The sequence below is a fragment of the Dendrobium catenatum genome, unplaced genomic scaffold (assembly GCF_001605985.2).
Source record: "Dendrobium catenatum unplaced genomic scaffold, ASM160598v2 fragScaff_scaffold_1449, whole genome shotgun sequence".
Classification (NCBI taxonomy): Eukaryota; Viridiplantae; Streptophyta; class Magnoliopsida; order Asparagales; family Orchidaceae; genus Dendrobium; species Dendrobium catenatum.
This window is the reverse complement of record NW_021319911.1, coordinates 1,471,084-1,492,319: the sequence shown is the minus strand read 5'-3', so window position 1 is coordinate 1,492,319 and position 21,236 is coordinate 1,471,084. Positions and strand designations below refer to the sequence as shown.

Genomic DNA, 21,236 nt, shown 5'->3' with positions numbered 1-21,236 from the left:
ACGTGGCGACATGCTATTGACGTCCGAACGTAGAGCTACGTCCGATCACCTGACCTAATAATTGTTCCTTATTTTGGAGGTTTGTATTTATGATTAGTAGATACCACTGGCTTATAGGTATTTTTTTATTTATTTTTAGCTCGTTCGAGCATCAGAGAGCTGGATGTCCCTTTAAGGATCTTATAAATTTGATTGATGATTAACACTGAAACCACGCCGGTGGGTTTTAACCACACACAAAAAAAAAATAAAAATAAAAATAAAACTATTTGGCTATACATATTAAACAATCTTATACTCTAAAGAGTACCACCACAAACGGAAATGGCACCTCTATACTACTTCATAGCACTCCTTACAATCACCCTCCTCGTCCTCCTCTCTGGCCACCGCCGCCGCCGCCGCCGCCACCTCAACCTACCTCCCACGATCCCAAACTCCCTCCCCATCATCGGCCACCTCCACCTTATCTTTCGCCAGCCACACCAACCCCTCCACCGCACCCTCACCTCCCTCTCTTCCACCTACGGTCCCATCCTTCACCTCCACTTCGGCTCCCGCCCCGTACTCATCGTCTCCTCCCCCTCCGCCGCCGAAGAATGTCTTACCACCAACGACATAATCTTCGCTAACCGACCTTTACTACTTTCCGCAAAGTACCTCGGTTTCAACCACTCCATCCTCGGCGCCGCCCCCTACGGCCCTTACTGGCGTAACCTCCGTCGAATCGCCACCATCGAGCTACTCTCCACATCACGCATCGTCTCCTTAGCTCGAATCCGGGCTGAAGAAACCCGATCCCTCCTCCGCTCTCTATTCTCTACCGCCGCCGCCGACCGATGGAATCTCGCCGAGATGAAAACAAGCATAAAAAATCTGTCTTTAAACACCATGATGAGGATGGTGGATGGTGAAAAGTACTACGATGAGAGATTTTGGTTGATGGTAGAGGACGCGTTTAAGCTGAGCGGTAGTTCGAGTGTGGAGGATTTTGTTCCTTGGATTACTTGGTTTGGCGTGGCGGCGACGAAGAGGAGGATGATGAGATTAGGGAAGGAGTTGGATGAGAGGTTTCAGATGATGGTGGATGAACGGAGGAGGAGGAGGAGGAGTGTGGTGGAGGAGAAGACTTTAGTTGATGTGATGCTGGCTTTGCAAGAAGAGGAGCCAGAGAGATATTCTGATGAGATCATCAAGGGGATGTTATGGGTAATGTGTTTATTTACTTTTAAATTCAGATTTGTTTCATGATATTATAATATAATTTATATCATTATAGGTTATCAAATGATAAAATAGTTAACATTGGAAGATATTTACATTTTCTATAAAGAAAAAATAATCTCTTGTTCTACTTTTTTTTTTTTTTTTGTGTTTATATATGTTAAGTATTATTTTAATTTTAAATATTTATCTTTTATATTTGTGCTTTTTTTGAAAAAAAAATGATAATAATCAGGATATTCTTATGAGCTTTAAAGACATTATATCTATTTTGAGATTAGTGCAATGCATCAATAATTTATAGTATACATATCTCAAAATAAATCTAAAGATTTTAACCTTTTTTTTTATTTTATCTTGAAACAAATATATCATGATATCACATACAAACTATTTTTTGGCTTTAGGTTCACCATTTAAAAAAAAAAAGAAAAAAAAAAGTGCTCAAATTTCTTCAACCATGATAAAATTTCAACTCCTATTTTTAAATCTCATTGGATTTACATAGGAGGATAAGATTTGTTATTTGTTTGGTCCATGTAAACCCAATAGTCACCAATTCAGTACCATCTTTGATGTCATTGTTGGAATGTGATTGAAAAGTTGGGATTTATTATAAAAGAGGAGATACTAAATTAAATAGGTTTTTTTTTTTAAATAAAATAATTATCATTAATTAAAAGGATAATTAATAAAATAGGTCATATGGGCAATGAAAAGGAAAAAAAGTAGAGAATTCAAATGTAGGTAAACTTCATTTTCCATTTAGATGCATCATTTAAAGAAAATCAAATAATACGAGGGAATTTCATCTGAACTTTCTTTTTCAATTTCCCGCAATATATGCTTAGATAAATAGATATATATGATGTAATGTCGTTAGGATTCTTGCATATGGGAATACTTAAATTAAATAGTATAGAGATAATTTAACGTCGTAGTTTGTACAACGATTCAACGCACATATGGATAAAATAATTCAGATTAGTCATGAATACATTTTTCCAATCAATCTTTATAAATAAATGCATGACTATAAAAATGAACATAATAACAAATAAAATACTTATATTCATAATCTCATTTATCTCAGTCGATTGTGTCCTTATCCTTCTCTAAAATTATGAAAAATCATATAGTGAGTAGAAGCTTATTGCACCCAGTGCATGAAAAGTAGAATAATATCCATGTAATAATTGAAATCATGAGTAGAGTATGGTTATCATATATTCATGTGCATGTAATATATAAATATGAATAGTAATGGCTAGTATGAATAATGTCAATTAATATGAATCATAATCATGAAAGTGAGCAATAATCATTGACTTGGAACAAGGGGTGTCAATATTTGACATGACCCGAAAACATGACTCGAATCCGACCCGAAAAATTCTGGGTTAGGGTCATCCCGAACCCGAAACGGGTCAGGTTCGGGTTCAACAATTGGACCCGTTTTAAAAATCGGGTCGGGTTCAGGTTGACCCTTTGACTCGAAATTGACCCGAAAATCTATTTTTGACCCGTCAACTCAAGAATGACCTGTTCTTTACCCGAAAAGTGGAGATTAACACATTTTTGGACCAAAAAACTAGCAGTTTTTGTTGGCACCGGGTCATTCAGGTGATGCTGAGTTGACCCGGACCCGAAGCGGGTCGGGTTCGAGTTCTAAAAACCGATCCATTTATAAAAATAGGTCGGGTTTGGGTTGACCCGAATAGTGCCGGGTCAGTTTCGGGTTCAATCCAAACCCGACTTGTGACTCGAAATTGACACCCCTACTCGGAATTATCCCAAAATATTAAGAATAATGTTATAGTTATATTATCATGGGAATCATGTAAGCTAATACACTTGTGATTGAGGTATTTTAGTTATCAATGAATGTTAATATCATGAATGGTATTTCTATGTCTTATCATGTTATTTATGCAGTATGTATCAATCTCATATGTAAGTGTATCACATATATGTATCAATATCAATATCATTATGCATCATGTTCGTGTATTATATCATGTATCATATAGCTCATATAGCATATAACTTATACATATATTATCTCTAGCATCATATCATGCATGTATATATGCATGTACATATTCTTATAAATACATGTTTGGACATCAAAAATCATATGATATTTTCTTTTATCTTGTCATATCATAATTGTGCATCAAGTGGCTTCTTGCAACTTGCAAGAGTCATTACTCCTACGCTTTTGTATATCTCATCCGCTTATGACTCCTTATCTTTTATTAGTATTATACTAAAATCTCTTAATTTAAAAGAAATCTCATTGGCCCACCCTCCTGTAAAAGATATTTTGCTCCAGCTAATCTAAATCATTCTATAAATAACCAGTCTTTTTAGCATCACACACCAATGCTATATCTTATATGCAATTCATATCATATCATATGTGTATCTTATGCAATTTAACATTTGTATTATTTTAACACTATTATATCAATATACATGTCCTACCAATGTACTCGGTATAGTATGCATGTTATTTTAGGTGAACTATATCATATTCATGCCATATCATACTTGATAAAATAGATGCATCAATCCTAATATATTCACATGTGTCCATTATTCTTGTTAGTTCAGTTAAAATATTATACATGTAAAACTACTATGTAAAAATATAATATGATCAAATCAAAATGTGTAGAATAATATATATTTATATATATCAAAACTTATACACTGAATGTTCATTAAATTGAGAGATAATATATTTTAATCAAATTTTAGAGGAATAGAAAATCAAAACTCAAAATCATCAACAAAAATAGGATTCGGAGTACCTACCACGATTAGAACAACCTTCACAATTAGAGAACAGATGGAAATGCTTGCATGAGTTGTCTTATGGATCATACATAGTTCATTAATGTTGCACTTTCTCTTCCCCTCGAGGATACTCCCCTAATCATATGGTTTAATTCTTAAAATTAAATTTTGTCACTCAATTAGAAAGTGCAACACTCATGTTTATAAAAGATGTTTTGTCATATAGATGGCCATAAAAAAATAATAATTATAGAGATATAAAAGAGAAATGTTATACTCCTAAAACTTGTGAATTTATATACCAGTGTTTTTTTAAACATCAAACTCTGAAAAAAAAAAGTGAACTTCTTCATCAATTTAAAGTCAAACTGATACATCATGAAAAAATAGGTTTGATTGAGAACAAATGTTGACGTATATTTGAATTAAAAACTTACATAATTAAGTTCACCGGGCCATCCAAATTTCTATTTTAACAAATTTATAATCAAATTGAATCCCTCAGCTATATAATAATCTATATTCAAAGGAATTAATAGGTGTAATCCTAATGAGTGTTTAAAAAATTTTCAATATTTGTAGGATATGCATCTTTGCAATGTCCTAGGATCTAATTGAAGGATTGAATACCTAAATCTCACAATTATCACTCAACAACAAAACACCTAGAGATCCTAAAAGCCATATAATAAAAACAACTTAACATTTTTCATTTCATCAAAAACTTATATATAATGATCCAATTACTTTCAATCTATAAATCAAAATAATTAAAATTGAATTACAAAATATTTCATAACTTAGCATACTTCTTTTCTTAGCCCATCACAGATATCAATGCCCATTCAAAATATTAAATAGCAATTTAATTAAACCTCAATAACTTATAAAAAATGCATAAAGTACTAGCAGAATATGATTTTTTAGGATTTTATATATACTTGAATTGAGAGTTCTTACTTATGCTTTTAAATCTACTTTGACAGAGATTTTAGATACTTCATAGAATATTTTATCATCAGAGGCTGACTTGCACATGTTATTAGCATTCATATAGAAATTCAGTAATCCCTAACATTCAGTTTATAATCTCACTTATATGAACAGGTCTTAATTGCAGCTGGAACTGAGTCTTCTTCTGGAACAATGGAATGGGCACTCTCCCTTCTTCTAAATCATCCCAAAACATTACAAAAGGCAAGAGATGAGATAGACTTTCATGTAGGTCGTGATCGTTTGATCACAGATTCAGATCTTCCTCATCTTCACTACCTGCAAAATATAATTAAAGAAACTCTTAGATTATATCCAGCTGGTCCTCTTTTAGTCCCACACTACTCATCAACAGACTGCACTGTAGAAGGCTACAACATTCCAGGTGGAACCATGTTGCTGATAAATGTTTATGCGATTCAGAGAGATCCAAAGCTATGGAAAGAAGCAGAAAGTTTCAAACCTGAGAGATTCGACGAAGGAGAAGGATCAGAAGGTTTTCAGTTCTTTCCATTTGGTTCGGGAAGAAGAAAGTGCCCAGGAGAAGTTATGGCAAATAGAATGATGGGCATGACATTGGGAGCTTTGGTTCAGTGTTTTGAGTGGGAGAGAGTTGGGGAAGAAATGGTTGATTTGTCAGAAGGAGAAGGGCTTACTCTGCCTAAGTTATTTCCTTTGGAAATAAAGTACAAGCCTAGGGAGGTTATGATGAATGTTCTATCACAGCTTTGATTGATTAGCTGCCATGCTGAACAATTATATATATAACTAAATTGATAGCTGGCCGATGTTTAAATAAATGTCTTGTATGGTGTTATGTTTAAGATCTTTGGATGTTTTAAAAATAAAACATCTATTTGTATTCATATAAAAAAATACTGTGTTTCTATGTATCTATAACATTGAAATCATCTGGAGAAAGCCTATATATTTGCCATTAAAGCTAGACATCAATCTTTGTTTTAGGCCTTTCAAACTTCATCTCCTTAGCTCCTTCTAGCAATATATGGCAAAGGTACTCATTTATAACTGCAATTTCATGTGCCAGAGTTATTAAACTTTGAAAGCAAACTGTTGTGATTGTGATCATTGAATTCTTTTTCTTTTAACGTTTATGTTTGTTGGAGCTGTTTCCCCTTGTGTGTCTTGAGCTATTAATCCGTGCGGACACCGGACGGAAAAATCGTCCGGTTAAGCGCTCGGTACCGAGCGCGATATATTTTTGGAGTGACATGGCGCATTTTTATTGGTCTCCGGACACCCTCTAGACTCCACACAGAATAATAAATGGTTTACATGACCTCAAATAATGTAAGCATGTATAAAGGAGTTATTGTGATAGGAAGAACAATCCCTCGGTGTTCCTCATGAAAAATTATTATGTGCGGTGTTCGGACGCATCACGTCATCCAATGCATAGTGCATTGGATGATGTGGTGCATCCGAATTGACTTCCAGATGTGTTCGACCGTACAGAATAATCTCTTGTTTTTTAAGGTGAGAAAAGTTGATGTGGAACATCTTAGTTATAACATACCTTAGGAATAGTTTATCTACTTTGTTATAGTTTTCTAGAAAGGTTTAGAATATTCTACTACTAGGTTGTATATTTAATCATTCTAGTAAGAAGAAGATAAAGTTCTTTACTATTTAGTTTTTCTTCTAGCAAATTCATTTCTTCCATCCATCCACTGCAACATACGTAGCTTTGAAAAGATCTACTTGTGCTTCCTGATTACGCCATTAATTCTGGGAAACTTGTCGTTGAGCTTATGGAGAGATCTCAAATGATCGGCTGTGAGTGATCTACTAGTGTTTTTCACTCGACAAAGCTGCGGATTTACATTCAATCAAGGATCAACGTAAGATTTGCTTAGCCTTAATTAGAAGTTATAATCAAGTAATTTTTTACTTTATTTTTAGGACTTGCAACAGTTAGGATTGTGAAATAAAAATTATTGACATTATTGATGTATAGAGATATTTTAACTGGCACAAAGGACTTGCACATAAACAAAAAAAAAAAAAAAAAAAAAAACAAATTGCAGAAAAAACCAAGGTTCCACATGAAAATTTCGGCGAAAAAAATCACGAGCTTTGACATAATTGAAATGATTTTATTAGTGTATTATGTAGGGTAATCAAGGAGGACGTTCGTATGATGTAGTATACATGAAGTGGATTGGATGATGGATTATATTATATGGTAGAAATTAGAAGAGACCCATGATGTTTGAGTTACCTTCGATGAATTATTCTTTGTCTTGGTTGTTCTCATTTGTGAAATAGAGACTATATTAGGTGAGTTGGTTTTAACAGCATGCATCGATTTTGCTGGCCATGACACAACAAACTCACCAATTATTGGAATTTGTGTCAATGACATCCATCAGCTTCATATGCAATAGACGATGATAAGAGACAAACTATATGGGCATCATCAATTGTATCGATGGCATGCATTATTCGTATATGTGATGGTATGCATTGACATTGGTGTCCATGGCTAGCGATGAAATCTAAGTCCATTGGCATTTGTGTCGACGGTGTGCAACAGCTTTATAAATAATAGCATTTGTCAATGTTGTCGGGAATGGCGGGTAGCAGCATTTATTTAAGAAGCGTGCATCAACCTATTAGCAATAGTAAAAACCAATGTTGTTAGCGACAAAGTCATCAAGAGATGGTTTTCTAATGACCGTAGTCATATGAAAATGGCCCGGGGACTGTAGTCAGTAGCGGAGCCAGAAAATATATCTAGGAGGGGGCCTAATTTTTTTTTTTAATTTTCCTTCAACTTTTTACATCCTGACTTAGGACCAATATAATCAGTATTAAAAATGATAAAACTTTGGTAGTGAATTAATTTATTTTCTTCCTTCACAAAATGACTTCAATCATCAAATCACTTGATTTCTGCTAGAACATGTTTAATATATTAACTAAATATGTGATATTAAAAATCTCATTGCAAAAAAAAAATCATAAAATCTCTTTAAGATCGAATCAATATAGGATTAAGATAATATCAATCAAGAAAAATAAATAAATGAATAGGAAATTAAATTGGGAATGATTTGAATGGATGATCAATCTTAATCATGGACCGTTTATTGGGCATTTAAATGTCTTAGTGATATCAGAATTTGGCGATATTGGGCTCGTTGGATTCGTCTTGTCTAGCCGCTCGATTCGACTATAAGAATGTCATGTTTGGAAACCGTTTGGTAATACAAAATATGCTTCGGGTCTTTGATTTGGAGTCATTTGGGTTCGGATTGAGTTGAATTTGGTGTTGTTGGGTTCGTATTTTTGAGACATTCAGTTCGACTATAAGTTTACTAAAACCGGAGTTCATATGGTCTCTGATTTAATTCTTGAAGTCCCGCCCCCTTACTGTAGTCATGAGATTATGTTAGTTAATAAACTATAGTTGGGTGATTGTGACTATTCAATGATGGCCAGGCAACAATATTTGGGTGCTGATTATTACAATGTTAGGTTGTGTGAAGTAACTGCTAACGGTGATCATCAATATTAAATGATAGGCGGAGCTTTAGAGTTTTCGAATTTCCAAGCTCTCTATAATTTCAAAACAAGGCCTAAGCTCTAAGCCCCCTTTCAAGTGGAAAAATAGATGTCTATTTTTAATCTTTTTGGGTGGCACTTTGTTAATTTTAGTTAAAATTCTAACAATTTTATAGCATAGCTTGTTCTAAATCATTTGATCACGGGCTATTCATTCAATATTTAAGTGTCTTAATTATCTTATAATTGTATGATATTGGAATTGTTGCACTCCTACCATTGGGAAGCTTCTTTTTACCATAAACAAATGAGATTTGATAATCATTTAGTCTTGATTTGTAACCAAAAAATCATCTTGATCGGGCATAAATCTAGATGCAAATTTAAATTATAACTTTCTAAAATTAAATTCGGGACCATCCAAACTCCGATTTCAACAAGCTTATGGTCAAATTGACTATCTCAAGAAGACAACCCCGATGACACTAAATTCAGTTCAATCCGAGCCCAAATGAGCTCAAATCGAAGAACCAATGATTCTAAATTCAATCCTAAGACTTTTTTAATCAAATACTAAATCAAAATATATGTTTGATATAGATTTTGTGATCGTATATCAAACCATTTGAAAACCATTAAGTCAAATAAATGACGTTTTCAAATGACATTAATGTTAGAAGAGATTCCTCACGCAAACTCTTTGCATTGTTGGCAAATTTGGGATAGCAAATGCCCGTCCGATGAAAGCTAAACGCATTAATAGCAAACCAACGGTCATCTAACGTTATAACTACACTGCGCATTCATAAAGAATATTTAATATAGAATGACTATTTTTAGTCAAAATATCATGAAAGTGAAATTATCAAATATTACAAAAATAATCCACTGTAACTTAGCTTGGTTGGTGTGCGAGTACGGTTGGGAACCCCCCAACCCATGCTCGATTCCCCTCGAGCTGCAGTGCCTCTTAACTGGGGCCCAATCAAGTGCGGGGCAGGAGGTTTCTAGGGTGGGTGCCTCTTCTAGGTCAGTTAAGGATTAATCACGCCGCCAAGTGTTTTTCGGCCATGGCAGCAGGTGGATACCCCGTTCCCAAAAAATAATTACAAAAATATATTAATTTTTTTTTGTGTAAAAAGAATAAAAGATTATATTTTGACTATTTATATGCATCTCCTCATGAACCAAAGAATTAAGAAACAAATGGAGACCACCCCACAATCCTACTTCACAACACTCCTTATAATCACCTTCCTCTTACTCTTCTACGTCCGACGCCGGCGCTGCCACCACCTCAACCTCCCTCCCACCATCCCCGGCTTCCTCCCCATCATCGGACACCTTCATCTCCTACGCCGCCGGTCCAACCAACCCCTCCATCGCACGCTGGCCTTCCTCTCTTCCACATACGGCCCCATCCTCCTCCTCCGCTTCGGCTCCCGTCCCGTTCTTATCGTCTCCTCCACCTCCGCCGCCGAAGAATGTCTTACCACCAATGACATAATCTTCGCCGACCGGCCTTTGCTCATTTCTACAAAGTACCTGGCTTTTAACAACTCCATCCTCGGCACCGCCCCCTACGGCCCCCACTGGCGCAACCTCCGTCGAATCGCCACCATCGAGCTACTCTCCACTTCTCGCATCAACTCCTTAGCTCGAATCCGTGCTAACGAAATCCGATCCTTCGTCCACTCCCTATTTTCTACCGCGGCCGACCAATGGAATCGAGCCGAGATGAAAACAAAGCTAAAAAATCTAAGCTTTAACATTATGATGAGAATGGTGGTTGGTGGGAAGTACAACGAGGAGAGGTTCTGTATAATGATAGAGGAGGCGCTTAGGCTGAGTGTTTCTTCGTGTGTGGAGGATTTTGTGCCCTGTGTTAGGTGGTTGGGTTTGGTGGGGACGAAGAGGAGGTTGATGAGATTGGGGAAGGAGGTGGATGAGAGTTTTCAGAACATGGTGGATGAGAGGAGGAGGAGGAGGAGAAGGGCGGCGGAGGAGAAGGCTTTACTTGATGTGATGCTAGCTTTGCAAGAAGAGGAGCCAGAGAGGTATTCTGATGAGATCATTAAGGGCATGTTATGGGTAATGTGTTTGTTTTTCAAATTTGAATTTATTTTTTTTATTTTATGTGTAATCAGAAAATGATCTTGGTACTATAAAAATAAAAAAATAGATAAATATAATATGATTAGTTTTATAATCATAAATTTATTTTAAACTAAATAAAACAAGAAGCATACTTTTTAACTATTTATTAAATTCCTTTCAAAATAAATTTAATAATTTTATTTCGTAGATATTGATAACATAAAGCCGTCTAAAATCATCAAATAGCAATAGATATAAATATTTTCATTTCATTTTTTCACATAATCAAAAGAATAATGGAAAAAAAAATCCTAATATAATTCTTTTCTCACATAGCTTCTCGAGCATAAAATCATTATATTGCCAAAAGAATAAAGTTATAAGAAAAATATGTCTACAAACTGAACTACAAGCCTTATATCAATTGATTTTACTTGGCTACGGTCTTACCCTTTCTTGAAATGGCATAGTATGGATAAGTAACGCTTGCTTCGTAGGTTACACAAAATCTATGAAAAATTTAATATTTACTTTAATTAAATTTGCATAATGGTTTAACATTTAATGAACAAATGAAATATAATTTTAAATAAGGTAACATGGGTTTATGTGTTAGGTGTCATTATAATTACTGATTGATACGTTATCAAAATCGTCTTGACTAAGCATGAATCTCAAAGCATATTCAAGCCGAAAACTTTCGAAATTAAATGTGGGACCATTCGAACTCCAATTTTAGAAAACTTATAATCAAATTGAACGTGTCATCGATCGAGATGAACCCAACAACACCAAAATCGGTCCAATTCGAGCCCAAATGGGCCCAAATCAAGGGACCAAAGCATATTTGAAAGCTTAAAAGCATAAATTGGATAATCAAATGATCTCCAAATATGACATGCCTAAATTCAAATTGAGCTGCCCGTTGGGACTAATCTAATGAGCATAAGATCGCTTAATTATAACTTCACTAAGGCACTTAAATGTTGCATAAACACTCTATGATTGAATGAATAAATATGAGTCATCCGATGGAGCACTCTGAATTTGCTTTTGATCTTCTATATATTTATAAATAAATCTGCCAGTAGAGACTTAAAGCATGGCGGAGCTCCACCCCAACGCCACTGCCAGCGAACCCTCACGACCAGGCCACCGCTGCTGATCCTTTACCTTATAATCTTTATCATACCTCTATCCGGCTACCATAGTCGGGTCTACTTCTGACCACCATCGCTTGATTTTGGTTCTTCCAACCACCGTTGCCCATTGACTATAGTCCCTCTAACATTCGTCTCCAGCCAACTATAGTCCCTCCAACTTCTGTCGCTCACAGACTACTATCCCTCTGACATATATCTTTCGCTCCCTGATTACGGCCCCTCTGATCTCCCTCACAAGCCGACTACGATCCCTCCAACCTCCGTCTGATAATTTTACTGCTTTACTATTATAGATTACTAGTTTACTACCACTGTACGAATTTACTATTAATGTCACAGATTTTCCGGCGGAAAATTTTGCGCCGGTAAGAACGGCGCAGGTAACGGCGGATTATTGCGACGGAAACCTTACGACGCATTTTCCGGCGCAAAATACGCCGTAAACCTTCCGGCGTCCCATGCGCCGGTCTATGCGTCGGTAAAACGAGCGTTGAACCATTTCTGTCGCACGTTATGGCGGAAAAATACCGGCGCAAATGACCGGCGGATATTGCGCCGGCGTATTTAAACTCAACGAATTATTTCCCACGCAAATTGCGTCGGCAATGTTACCGGCGTTTACGCCGCCAGAAAGTCCGCCGGTGAAAGCCTTATTTTTCGTCACCGAGCCCCTCTGGCCGCTCATTCATTTCCTTCCGTTCTCTCACCTCGCGTGTTTCGCCCGTCGCCGTCCGTCGCTCGCCGTGGATTGACATCGCCGACGGTCACCGGACTTCGCCGAGCATCCTCTCTTTCCTGCTCACGCGCCGCCGAGGGTCGTTCTTCGCCGATGGAAGGTATTTTGTTTCGTTTTTTTTCTATTTCGGTTGGATTACATATAGGATCAGCCTTAAGTCCATATCTTTTTGCTTTAGTTATGGATGTTCTCACTAGACATTTGCTAGATGATGTACCTTGGTGCATGCTTTTTGTTGATGATATTCTTCTTGTTGATAAAACTAGAGAGAGAGTTGAAGGTAAACTTGGATTATGGAGCTCAACATTAGAGACTAAAGTTTTTCGATTGAGTAGATCTAAAACGAATTATATGAAGTGCAATTTTAGTAGTAATAGACCTAGTGAGGGGATTGTGACTTTGAGCGTTCAAGTCATTAATAAGAGTAACACGTTTTAAATATCTTGGATCTATTATTCAGAGTGATGGTGACCACAGATATTAGAAAGTCTGGGAAGCGACCATTGTGGATTGGAGAGGTTATATGGGCTGAGTTGAATGCAGCTTGGGGCAGCGAAGAGTACAGTAAGAGGAGGGATCAAAATCGACAGAACAGAGCTTCTGATGTTGGTGGGTTGGGTAGTTCACTTCATATAGGCAACTCTTTTCCACATACTGAGCACAGGCGTCGTTTGGTAATGAATTTTAGGATTGTGGTGGCGATGATGGAGTTGTGATCGGAAGGGGAGGGAGGAGGAAGAACTTCTTCAGAGTCTTGATCTCCCATAGTAGCTCTGATACCATGAAAGCAGATCAGAGAAAGAAGGAAAGAACAGAGAAAGAAGAAGAAACGGGAAGCAGAGCAGAGAGAGAATAAAAGCTAATTGTATTTCCTTAATGAGATATTACATGGTTTTATAATATATAGCCTTAGGTACAGGTATCTTTGTAATAACAGCAAAGTTGTAAATCATGAATAACCGTATATCCTCTAATAAGTATTACACAAAATCTATGAAAATTTTAATATTTATTTTAATTAAATTTGCATAATGGTTTAACATTTAATGAACAAATGAAATATAATTTTAAATATGGTAACATGGGTTTATGTGTTAGGTGTCATTATAATTACTGATTGATATGTCATCAAAATGGTCTTGATTAAACATGAATCTCAAAGCATATGCAAGCTGAAAACTTTAGAAATTAAATGTGGAACCATTCGAACTCCAATTTTAGAAAACTTATAATTAAATTGAACTTGTCATCGAGATGAACCCAACAACACCAAAATCGGTCCAATTCTTGGACCGAGCCCAAATGGGCCCAAATCAAGGGACAAAGCATTTTTGAAAGCTTAAAAGCATAAATTGGATAATCAAATGATCTCCAAATATAGCATGCCTAAATTCAAATTGAGCTGCCCGTTGGGACTAATCTAATGAGCATAAGATCGCTTAATTATAACATCACTAAGGCACTTAAATGTTGCATAAACACTCTATGATTGAATGAATAAATATGAGTCATCCGATGGAGCACTCTGAATTTGCTTTTGATCTTCTATATATTTATGGAATATGCTACTCTAAAAAATCTATAAATAAATCTCCCTTTCCCACATGAAAGGGGGGCTTTGACCTTTAAAAGCTTAGACCTTAGGCTAGAGATTAAGAGAGCTATGAGACTTAAAGCATGGCGGAGCTCCACACCAACGCCACTGCCAGCGAACCCTCACGACCAGGCCACCGCTGCTGATCCTTTACCTTATAATATTTATCATACCTCTATCCGGCCACCATAGTCAGGTCTACTTCTGACCACCATCGCTTGATTTTGGTTCTTCCAACCACCGTTGTCCATTGACTATAGTCCCTCTAACATTCGTCCCCAGCCAACTATAGTCCCTCCAACTTCTGTTGCTCACAGACTACTATCCCTCCGACATATATCTTTCGCTCCTTGATTACGGCCCCTCCGATCTCCCTCACAAGCCGACTACGATCCCTCCGACCTCTGTCCCATAATTTTACTGCTTTACTATTATAGATTACTAGTTTACTACCAATGTACGAATTTACTATTAATGTCACCGATTTTACTAATTATACTGCTATAGATATGAATATTACTCGATACTACTATTGATTCTCTGTACTAATTAATAATATTGATTCATCGTATTTATATTGAGCATATGATTAATATACTTATTTGATACTTATATAGAATAACTGGATAAAATGTTTACATTATTATAGAGTTTTACTATAACAATATGATTCTAACAGTCTTTACTGATGCTTTGATTTTATCATTTTATATGATTTATTTACTAATTGATAGTCCTAATACGACAAATGTTTTATTGATTTGACACCCGTATTGATTTACTAGTTTGCCCACTATACTTTTTTATTTTCTTTCGTACTATACTATTTTATTGATTATAAACTTTACTACTTCATATGTGTTTTATTTTTTTTGCATTAATTCAAGATCATATAACTACTTCTGCTACGAATTAACCAACGACATTCATATTGCTTCTTTGTCGTGCTTTGAGTTAGTTATAAAATTTGATTATTTTCTAGGCACTTAAGCTCATTATATTTGATTAAATGATTTCATGTCAATGCAAGGGAGCAAAAATGTGAAAATTATTAGGAATCTTCATATTTAGGTTCTTATTATTTTAGTTATTTTTTATACTCAGAATAAAGTAATTGTGATATTATTGTATAGATTTAGAATATTATACATAGAAAATGAATACATATGTATATATTAATATTTTAATTTCTTTTTTTATTTTTACTAGCTTTATATTGAAAAAAATTAGATAGCTCTAGTTATTATATATTAAATATAAAAAAATTATTTCAAATTAGATTTAGGGCATCACACGATCGTCATCATATTAAATATAAAAAAATTTATTTCAAATTAGATTTTATCACACGATCGTCATCACCCACCAACTATGATCCCTTCGAGCTCTACAACAACACTTGGCAATAACCAACAAATAAAATAAAGGCCAAGCCTGCAAAAATAAAACTAACCAAAAAGTGCATATTTACAGCATTAAACTGACCCTGCTATCCAAAAGCTTGCTCCTTACCATTTCCCTAGAATGAAAATGAAAGCAAAACAAAAAATGAGCTAACAAGACTCAGTAGGCAAATTAATAATTTAAATCAAAAGACTGAAAATACAATGCTACAATAATAAACTGAAGTACTCCAAAAAAATTAAAACTGAAACGAAAGCTAAAACTAAATTTCAAATATTATTTAAGTGCAATTAGATAACTTTAAAAGCTGTATTGAAATTGATTAAATTATAAAATATAATAATTCATAGTGATTATCATAATGGCTTTCAAGACCAAATTTCATACATATTCATTAAAAAAAAATATTCAATTTGGATTCATGCCGGGTAGGTCGACTATGGAAGCCATACATTTATTAAGAGGTTTGATGGAGAAATATAGGGAAAATAAGGAGGACCTACATATGATATTTATTGATTTAGAAAAAGCATATGATAAAGTTCCAAGAGAAGTGCGTTGTATTCATTAAAAAAATTGATATATATAGCCCACTAACTTCAGCATAATAGAATCTCATCTCGGTCTCTCATTGACGCCGACATAATAAAATCCCACCTTAGCCACCCACTGGCCATAACAGAATCTCACCTCAGTCACCCACTATCCCTGTCCCAATATAATCCCACCTCGATTTCTCACTAGCCCGGCGTAATAATAGATTACATCATCTCACATTTCTTTCACGATTGTACATATTTTTTTATGCATTTCATTAATTAAAACATAATTAAACTCAATTCATAAATTACAAAAATGTCTTAATGTTATGCAATAGAAATACTACTGAGAAAAAATGTGAGATCCTACACTTGAGGAAGAAGCACTTCCTCATGGATCTTGAAAGAGGAGGAGGAGGGAGAGGGGAGAGAGAGGAAAAAGATGAGCCAAATTCTACAAATCTTTATTTCTCTTGGCTACTTTCCTAATACAAGCTAAAGCCTAATAATAGGCACCTACGAGCTACACAAAAGCAACACAAAATGGCCACATATGCCAAAACAAGAAACCTGAAACAAAAGCAATCCTAAATCTAGAAACAAATATCTAACAATCTCCACATTGGGCCTAGATTTACAAAAATAAAAAGATAACAACTGTTCTTAAAGAACAGCCAAAGAATGAGCTTGTCGGTCTCCTTCGCCAAAAGCGTCCACCGACAGTCTAGCTCCACCTCCCGACAGATCTCTTGTCGCACCGCACGACCTCGCACCTCCAAGCGCCCCGCACTTTCAACACTGCTCTCCAAGAACAGCCGACACTACCTCAGTGTATCCCGAACTCCACCTGAAGTCCAAAACTCCACCACAAAGAAGATCTAATCTCTTCTTTAAAAATCTGAACCGATATTCAAATCAAGAACAAGTCTTACTTCCGAGCTAGTCAAGACCGATCAAAACTTGATTCAAGATCAAGCAAAAAATTCGGCCTCGACAGCTTCCATGCCTCCGCTCTTGTTCGCCTTCGTCAAACTTGCTAGACAATTGCCGATGTCACCATGACATCACCTTTTGCATAATCTTAATCAAATCCAAGATCAAGAGTCTCTTCACACTCAATTGCACGCCTTCTAATCAAGAGGCCCATGTGTAATTCGGCCTGCAGAAGCTATTGGCCGAATTAAGCTCTCCCCTCCGTTCAACTCCTCACGCAAGCCAAAACGAGCGAACGTCCACCTCAGCCAAATATCCAGCCTTCTTGCGGCAGGTTTCACCAGCCTGTTCGGCCGATCCAAACTCCCGATCAAGAAGCCACGGGCACTGCTCCGGACCACCTTCGTCCAAGATCCGTATGTGGAAACCACGCCTAACCAAGTACGTCTTGATTCTGCTTTTCTGCTTTGTTTGCCTCCGAATCAGGCAAACCGGCCTCCCTCCGATCCGTCTGCGTGCCTCCGGTAACCCCGTCGGATGCGCTCCCTTCGTCGAGCCAAAAAAAATCCGATCGGACTCTCCGACCCGATCCCGACCTCAACGCCGAGCCGAAGTCGCCTCCGATCACGGCACCAAGCCACCGCCGATGTTACCTCCTTCCGTTTCTTTAGACAAGAAACCTTCTCTCCTCCGCCTCGAGATCACCACCACCGTGGCTCTGATACCAGATGTTAGATCCTTCACTTGAGGAAGAAGCACTTCCTCATGGATATTGAAAGAGGAGGAGGAGGGAGAGGGGAGAGGGAGGAAAACGGTAATAAATCTCACTTGATTTTTCTAACTCCTATCGTGTAATGTGCTCTATATGGTGTATATTTTAATCGACTATAAACACTAGTAAAATTATTTTAACTGGATCAGGCCTCATGCTTATTTTCCTTTTCAGGACTTTTCACGTAAAAATTTTTGTATCTCTTATGACTCTTATATTACTCTCTCTTATATGTCTATATGCGATCTTCATATAATACTTGGACGCTAAAATCTATTTTCTCTAGTGCAGCGAATGTTCAAGGGCGCAACACTAATAAAATTATATTAATACAACTAATTATGTCATATGTTAAATCACAATAAGAATGTATCAGGAAAGATAAAATGAGTATTCACTTGAAGATGATAAAAAAAATAACCTACATAACATAACATAAAATTTAACATATTAATGCAAAATAGTTTAACATTTTCCTAATGCCTCATTATACCTCAAATTCCACCTATATCTCCCATTTTTCATATGTCTTCATATGCATTGACGTGTACATATTTTTCCAAAGCCCTCTATGACTCCACTCCTATTTATACCTCCACTCAATCATCTCACATCCATTCAAGCGTATCAACGCAAAGATGGAGGAATTATATGTGTGCCCTGATTCTTATAACTCTGCTTATATTACTCATAAATATGTACAACTATTATATATACTTCCTCCTTTCCTCTCATCCTCAATGTATCCTCCAACAAATAAACTTAACATATCAGTCTCATCGCATGAACATAAAAACATCAACGTATTCAACATGTAATTGCAATATTTAACCTGATACAAGAGTATATGAAATTTCACAGGTACAATAAAATAGTAGCGCATATGGGATAAACTTATATACACACTCAACAATGACAAATTAGAAAATCATTTATGAATAATAATCATAATATCATTTTAAAATATTTATTGTTATGTAGAAATTTTTATAAATGTCAATAGACTCACATAAATACTTAAAAATGATGCATAGCTTAACATATTCGATGAAAATTTATATCTTTCTTGTCAATATAAGTAAAATAATATATTATATCACATAGCAAAAGTAACAGCGTGAAACTTCCTAAACCCTCATTAGTTTGTGTTTGTGTAAACCCAAATCAAATAAAATAACAAAAATAACCCCAAAAGCAATGAAACAAAATTCTAAAGTAGGATATAGGTAACCTATCTAGAGTCGGAAAATTTTCTTAACTAGCCCATCGCACGAAATTGGCTCTAAGACCTTCAAATTCAACTTGATATATTTAAAATTCCTCTCCTCTCTCTAACTGGCATCCTCAAAATGAGAAATAAACTTTCGTAAATGGATTTTGATATTTATAGACCCAACATCATAGTGCTACCTTTTTAAGTACTTCAGCATTCGCACTAGAAGTTTCCAAACACCCAGATAGAAAGCTTAGCGTCACAGTGCTCCCAAATAAAATTTCAATGCCAAATAGACACTTCAGCGTCGCAACACCAACTATTCAGTGCCATAGCACTCCCCACTGCTCATAGACTAATAAAGAAAGCAATCCCACAAAATTACAACTACAGTGTTGCTAGGGGGAATTTTTCGAATTAGCATATTCCTTTCAAATTTAAACCACGGCCTTCCATGACTAACTAAACATATATATAATTTGTAGAATTTATCATGCACTCAATGAACCCATAGTTCTTCCCTGGTTCAATTCGGGTCATCACAGATAGATTTAACGCTATAGAAATGATCATTACACTGTCTTGACTCATTCACACCTATATACACTCAACTTCAATCACGACTAGCAGAAACTTGAATGGAATACAGCATTGTGAACTAAGCTATCACAGCCTCTATCTAATCCCAAAATTCTAAAGAGTAGATCATAATAATTGAGAACAGCACCCATAATTATGATTATGCTGGAAGATTTCTTTTTCTACAGTATAAAACTAATTTATAACGCGAAAAATGTTTCTGTGAAAATGATGCTTGCACCAAGTTAGGCAAACAATTTCTATAATATTGAATTTCACATAGTCCCACATCAGACAAAAGACAATAATTGCAATTTATATGGTTTCACTTTCTACAAAAAAAAAAAACAGCTAAAGCTAATGGATACAGAAAGTCACTTTCAGGAATTTAAGAGAGAAATAAAAGTTCTCATAGTTTTATATGAATTTCTTTTTTTTAAGATTGTTGTCCTATGAACATATATAATATTCATTTTTCCACTAAGATAATATTTATATATTAACTATATCATTTTTTGTATAGGTCCTAATTGCAGCTGGAACTGACTCTTCATCTGGAGCAATGGAATGGGCACTGTCCCTTCTCCTAAATCATCCCAAAACATTACAAAATGCAAGAGACGAGATAGACTTTCATGTAGGCCATGACCGTTTGATCGCAGATTCAGATCTTCCTCATCTTCACTATCTCCAAAACATAATTAAGGAAACACTTAGACTATATCCAGCTGGTCCTCTCTTAATCCCGCATCAGTCATCAGCAGATTGCACTGTAGAAGGCTACAACATTGCAAGTGGAACCATGTTGCTGATAAATGTTTATGCGATTCAGAGAGATCCAAAGCTATGGAACGAAGCAGAAAGTTTCAAACCCGAGAGATTCGATGAAGGAGAAGGATCAGAAGGTTTTCAATTCTTTCCATTTGGTTCGGGAAGAAGAAAGTGCCCGGGAGAAGTTATGGCAAATAGAATGATGGGCTTGACATTGGGAGCTCTAGTTCAGTGTTTCGAGTGGGAGAGAGTTGGGGAAGAAATGGTTGATTTGACTGAAGGAGAAGGGCTTACTCTACCTAAGTTAGTTCCTTTGGAATTGAAGTATAAGCCTCGGGAGGTTATGATGAATGTTCTATCACAACTTTGATCGATCAGCTTCCATGACGAATATACATATATATGCATGTGTTCATAAACTATATAGCTTTATTGATAGCTAGCTAGTGTGTAAGATTTTGTTTGGGACGGTTTTCTTACTGCTTCTTACCAAACGAAGCCTAAGTGTGTTGATTGTATGGAGTTATGCATGAGATCATAAACAAATACTGCGTTTCTATGTTTTTATGCTATAACTCAGTTGTTTCTTACGGTTGGCTTCTTTAGAACTTCATAAGAAAGTGTGTTCCAGCTTCTAAACATGAAAAATGTAAAACAGGAGGTTGTAAGATCATGTATTTTTGCTGGGTTGAGCTAGCTAATAATTGCCCTTATTATTGTTCTTGTTGTGTGATGAAATATTGAGATTTTATTTGGGAAGATTTTCTTATTATTCCATAAAACAGCTTTTTAGAAATCTACTTTAAAAAGTGATAAGAAATCCATCCCAAACGAAGCCTTTTTATTATTTGGATGGACGCTGCTTGATCTACTTATAGCCTTATTAGG

General features: G+C 35.8%; 2 protein-coding genes across 2 annotated transcripts; both read left to right on the top strand.

The window, feature by feature from the left end:
• The first annotated feature begins 294 nt into the window (after positions 1-294).
• LOC110115676 (isoflavone 2'-hydroxylase) lies at positions 295-5,973 on the top strand. The gene is made up of 2 exons (XM_020848983.2): positions 295-1,209; positions 5,134-5,973. The coding sequence occupies exons 1-2, from the start codon at positions 325-327 to the stop codon at positions 5,749-5,751; spliced, it is 1,503 nt and encodes a 500-aa protein (XP_020704642.1). The 5' UTR covers positions 295-324; the 3' UTR covers positions 5,752-5,973.
• Positions 5,974-9,753: 3,780 nt separating this feature from the next.
• Positions 9,754-20,930, top strand: LOC110115661 (isoflavone 2'-hydroxylase-like). The gene is made up of 2 exons (XM_020848964.2): positions 9,754-10,638; positions 20,101-20,930. The coding sequence occupies exons 1-2, from the start codon at positions 9,754-9,756 to the stop codon at positions 20,716-20,718; spliced, it is 1,503 nt and encodes a 500-aa protein (XP_020704623.1). The 3' UTR covers positions 20,719-20,930.
• The last annotated feature ends 306 nt before the right edge of the window (positions 20,931-21,236 follow it).

Bases quoted from the DNA above. Each gene is read 5' to 3' on its own strand.
- LOC110115676 (XM_020848983.2), top strand. From the start codon at position 325: ATGGCACCTCTATACTACTTCATAGCACTCCTTACAATCACCCTCCTC. The intron at 1,210-5,133 runs GTAATGTGTTTA...TTATATGAACAG, and splicing joins TCATCAAGGGGATGTTATGG to GTCTTAATTGCAGCTGGAAC.
- LOC110115661 (XM_020848964.2), top strand. From the start codon at position 9,754: ATGGAGACCACCCCACAATCCTACTTCACAACACTCCTTATAATCACC. The intron at 10,639-20,100 runs GTAATGTGTTTG...TTTTTTGTATAG, and splicing joins TCATTAAGGGCATGTTATGG to GTCCTAATTGCAGCTGGAAC.